Here is a 5,238-nt window from a genome sequence, read left to right on the forward strand (position 1 = left end):
GGACACATGTTGTGCAAAGACAATAATTTTTATTGGAAATAATGTTTCATATAATGTTGTTCTGGAAAAATCAATCCTCTGATTCAAAATGATAGTCTTTCGTACAGAATCCATCATACACATAACTTTAAGCTGGTGAAAATATTACACATGTCGGTGTGTCGCTTCAAATGTATATGCTCAGCAGTGAGGTCCCACTAGTGTCACTGAGAATTGTGTGTGCTTTCCTTCAAAAAAGGAAAAAAAAAAAGCTAAACGTCTTATTCCGCTTCCAGACAAATCTGTATTGTGTAGCATCCCGGTTCTCTAAAGATAGGTAATTCCTTGTATCACCCGAGTCATCTGCTGAGTCTGCTGGTGAGCAGGTTAGCAAAAATTGGCATTATGAATAAAGCAGCAGCGGAAGAAATTATGTTCCATCACACCTAATGGACAAGCTGCTGTCAGCCCATGTTTGAGCTCAGGTTATTTGTTAGCAGTGATTTGAAAGCGTTAAGTGATTTCTCACATTTTAAAGAGGCTCGGTTGGTTGGTCTTTTTTTTCCAGCGGCATGGAGGGAAAATAGCATTTGGGTAATGTGGAACTAATCTTATTGATGGAATAATTTCAGAGTTACTTCCTTGCTGTGCAATGCTGCCTTGAACATGACGTGCAGTTGTTCTCAGGGAATATAGAGAGACAAGAAATCCATCACCTTATTTTTAAAGGAGAAAGTATTTTACGCTTACTATTGGAATACAGAGTAACATGAGATTCATTCTTTTCTTGTTCCTCTGGAGGTTACTATGGAGGACCAAGATAAATATAACTAATCTTTCTTTCATGACTGAGAAACTGAGTCTTTAATGAAAGTATTGTCCAATTGTTAGTTGTTTGTATCTAAAAAAAATACCACAAAAAATTCATTTTTTAAAAATGAGAGGAAGAAAAACTTGCATCTAAATAAAACGTCTTTCCTATATAGTCAATAACATTTGTACTTTGGCATGTTATATCTCAAGGCATCTATTTGGTGATACAGGTAACAATCCTTTTTTACGGGATTTGAATTCATAACTGAAGAAACAACTGAAGTCATCTGTGTAAAAGGACTGGATCCTTTTTCCTCCATTTGCTGTTCCCTTTAAATGAGTTACTCGGCATGCAGAGATTTGAGTTTTATAAAAGCTGCTGCAGGACAAACGTACTCAAATATTTTGCTTTTGTTTGTCCTATTTAGTTACGTAACATTACGTTATAGCTTATTTGTATGTAATTACAAAGAACTGTGTACAGTATGTGTTATCTGTTCAGCTTAGGATGCTGCAGATCCATAAAGTATAGTTACTGTGAGCTTTAAGAGCAGAAAGAAGCTATCTGAAACAAGTTTTCAAGGAAAATGTAGACAGGATGAGTAATTTTACTTTGACTTTAATAGATGCTTTTCAGAAAGTCTGTTTTGCAGATGAATAGCGTGTATGTCATCTAATAAAAGGTGTGGAAAAAATGACTAATACTTTGTGTGAAAAATGCCATTGATACCATCTTAAAGAACTTTCAAATTATATATATTGTTTAAATTCAGTGGTACGTTGTGTAAAATGAAAGTGTTTTTCTGTTCACATAAATCAATAGTAAGACAGCCAGGCAATGATAAATAATCTGCTAGCAAGTAAAAATAAGAAACACGCCTCTTAAAAAATGGCTCTTTTGTCATCAACCTGGCCCATTATCGTTGTTATTTTATTATATATCCAGCCCATTGTCTGTGCAGTGTGATTTCTTAGAGCAGTTTTAGATTTTGAAGCATGTTTTCATAATATAATTTAAGTAGGGTTCACTTCAAAGTGGTAAATGAAAGCTGTTACTTTTAGGTTTGATGAATTTGATGAGGCCATTGATGAGGCAATTGAAGATGATATCAAGGAGGCTGATGGAGGAGGTATGTTTCTGATGTTCCTTGTTTTTCATTGCAATGGTGATAAGAAAATTGAGACCAAATTTATTTTGATATGAGAAGCAACAAATATAATCCTCTCCCTTAAACTTTGTAGTTCACAGTTTTTACTGCTGTATTTTTGGAATCAAAACTAAATGATTTCCCTTGGGAATGGCCATCCCAGACTGCCAAAAGATTCCAAAAAGTATTTGGTCTTAATAGTTAAATTCAGCTTGTACATGTTTTGATCCATGAATGCAATGAATAAGCATGACAAGAAAACTCTTAAAATTAATTTGCTAAGTTTTTGATTTGAGATGGGAACGGCAGCTAGTACTATTGGCATTTGTCCCCTGTAAACACTGGGCTCATAAATTGGTCCGTAGTTGGACCTCCTAACGACTGGGTCTACAAAATAGTCTTAAAAATGTTAATCCAGATCTATAAGCACTTCTCAGTTGAAGGTGAATAAAGTGAAACTATGTTCCTTGTTGCCTGTTAGGGCAACATAGGGGATGAAAAGAGAGATCTTCAAGAGTATCTGAGAGATGTGGGTGGATTTGTGCTTCTGCATCACCTTAACTTGCCTGGAGAAAACTGCCGTGAAACATTATCCTTCAGTTTGTCTTGTGGCATCTCCCCAAAGACACCAGTTTTCAGAAGCTCCGTGGGTATATACGGACAATCTGAAAATCGTGTGTCTGGGTGTGTAACACCAGACCCGTATAATAAACATAACTAAGTCTCAACAGTAAATCCAGCTCTTCAGTAACTCCACTCCCTGGCCAAACAGCAACTTAAAGACGGCATCTCCCAAGAAGGATATTCAGCATTATGAAGAAAATATCTTTTCTGATATCTGCCCTACTCAAAAGGCACTCGCGTTGGTAATAACGTGGGTTGGAGTTGAGTATCAGAATGCTGACACTTACCCACCGCCTTCCACGTGGACCTGAGTATTTCCAAGTGACCGCAGCTGGGGCTGCGTGTGTCAGGAACAAGAGTTCAGAGTCTTGCGTGACAAAAAAATATTCTGCTTTACAGAAAATAAACTGAAGCTAGAGGCGTGGAAGAAAGATATGTATAAAGTTAAACAAAAAATAAACTTGCTCTTTTTTCCCTTTCTATCACTGAATTCAGGCATTGGCAGAGGCAAAGACATGTCTAATATCACAGGTCACCGTGGAAAAGACATTTCCACAATCCTAGAGGAAGAAAGGAAAGAAAACAAGCGACCACAAAGGGCTGCTGCAGCACGACGCAAGAAACGACGGCGACTAAATGACTTGGACAGTGACAGTAATCTGGACGAAGAAGAGAGTGAGGATGAATTCAAGATTAGCGATGGGTAAGTCTGCAATTTAACTTCCACCACAAGTCCCGGACTGCTGCAGGCTTGTGTGACTCTGCAGTGCCCCTGAAACGATCATTACGAGCTTGCGCCCTGTGCTGGAGGAGCCCTGCTCAGTGCCAGCAAAAGCCCTCCTGGCCTAGGGGAACGTCGTTGTAATGGGAAAAAGTGCACTCCGCATCCATGCACTGAAATCATCCAATCTGTATTTTAAGCTAAACACGTTCTGGAAATGTTACTGGCGTGTTTGAGGCCATGCTGTGGGGTTCTATACACGGTTATGTTAGCGGAGGAGCCAGACTGGCTCAGTTCTGACTGATGTGACTGTCTAGCAGAAATCCTGAACAAAGATGTAGCTAAAATGAGGCTGGTTGTTTCCTTTTGAAAATACGTCTTATTTTGTGGGATTTTTATTGAGCCTGATTGTCATTTCGAATTTAGAAGAGTAAAATGTCCCCATTTAGAGCATACAGAACTTTCTAAAATCAGTTCTTGATTTCTGCTCTCCAGGAGACAGAGTTTGAAAACAGCCAAAGTAGTGGTTTATACTGTAGAAGACCAATACATGTCATGTGAAGCTTTAAACGCTAAATGAGTATTGCTCTGGCTAACATAAACTGTCTTTCCATGGAATTTCTCGTTATTCAGTCTGGGGAATTCCTAACATTAAAAAAATTTAATAATAATTTTAGACATTCTCTATGCCTCAATGAAGAAACATAATGGGGCATGAGGTCCAGGCTCATTACCATCAACATTTCAAACATTTCACACCAGTCACTGAGTCAGTTTACTAAGTGTATGGATAATCTGTGCAATGGAGGTGCAAATTTTGAGCTTTGTTTTTCACCTGTGACCATGCCGAGGGCATTTCAGTGGCACCCTGAATGGCTGAGCTAAATGTGCTGGAAATTTCTAATCAATGAGTATAGCTTGCGGAAATCTCACAGAATTAATCGTGCATTGATCTGTTAAAGTGTGCTTATGCATTTTCAACTCCATCCTCTGCTGAATGCCTTCGGGATGTTATACTGGAATTTACATTCAACTGGCGGCCAACTGCAGGTGACCGTTGGACCTTCAGTGCTCGATGGTTTTTAAAAAAGCATTGGCTGGCTTTTGAAATGACGGGAGTGTTACAAGCTGATAAAGTTGTGAGGTGCATATTTTGCTTGAGAGCAATAGTTTTGTGTTAAGACACGATATTCTAATTCTCAGAAATTGCATAGGACAGTGCTTGGGTTGGGAAGGGGAGGTCATCTCTGCTAGGACGTGGTGGGTGGTTTTTCCCCCTCCACAGCTGATGCTCATCCATAGTTATTGCAACGCAGGTGTTACATCGCAGGGTACTATATGAACCCTCCAGCATCTCTCCTATATACATGACAGTTTATATTCACCTGCTGGGTAACGTCCTGCACTGTAAAGCGATATCCCAAGCGTACAACTGAAACCTGATGGCAGTGATGGCAGTTTGCTCTCTCTGGATCTTTGCCCTGTGTTATTACTATAAGATTTGAGCATATCTTTGTGTAAGACAATACTTATTTTGCATATATCTCACTTGCTTGCAAAATACAAGTACTGTTTCGATCCTTTGTTTCCGCTATCTATCTCTGTTGTCTGTGGTCTCTCTTTGAACAGATCTCAGGACGAGTTTGTTATATCAGAGGAAAATCTGGATGAAAGTGAAGATGACCCACCGTCAAACGAAGACAGTGATTCCGAGTTCTGTGCCCGCATATCCAGGCGACACCTCTCCAGGCCCATGAGGCAAAGCAGGCGGTTACGAAGGAAAACAGTCAAGAAAAAATATTCTGAAGATGACGAAGATGAAGATTCTGAGGACAATTCAAGCAGAGAATCTGGTGAGTACCAGAAGTCTTGGTGATATTAAATACCCTGTACTGGAGAGAGAAGAGTGGAAGTCTCAGTTCCCTGTCACGACTTACACTAATTTGTTTGCTT

General features: G+C 39.2%; 1 protein-coding gene across 1 annotated transcript in view; it reads left to right on the top strand.

Moving 5' to 3' along the window:
• RSF1 (remodeling and spacing factor 1) overlaps positions 1-5,157 on the top strand; it is a gene marked incomplete at its 3' end in the record, with an annotated part of 31,123 nt that extends 25,966 nt beyond the window's left edge. The window contains exons 11-13 of the mRNA XM_009702863.1: positions 1,855-1,922; positions 3,060-3,267; positions 4,915-5,157. Coding sequence (XP_009701165.1) covers positions 1,855-1,922; positions 3,060-3,267; positions 4,915-5,157 — 519 coding nt within the window. The remainder of the gene's footprint in view (positions 1-1,854; positions 1,923-3,059; positions 3,268-4,914) is intronic.
• Between the last annotated feature and the right edge of the window lie 81 nt (positions 5,158-5,238).

The sequence above is a fragment of the Cariama cristata genome, unplaced genomic scaffold (assembly GCF_000690535.1).
Source record: "Cariama cristata isolate BGI_N322 unplaced genomic scaffold, ASM69053v1 scaffold6536, whole genome shotgun sequence".
NCBI classification, from domain to species: domain Eukaryota; kingdom Metazoa; phylum Chordata; class Aves; order Cariamiformes; family Cariamidae; genus Cariama; species Cariama cristata.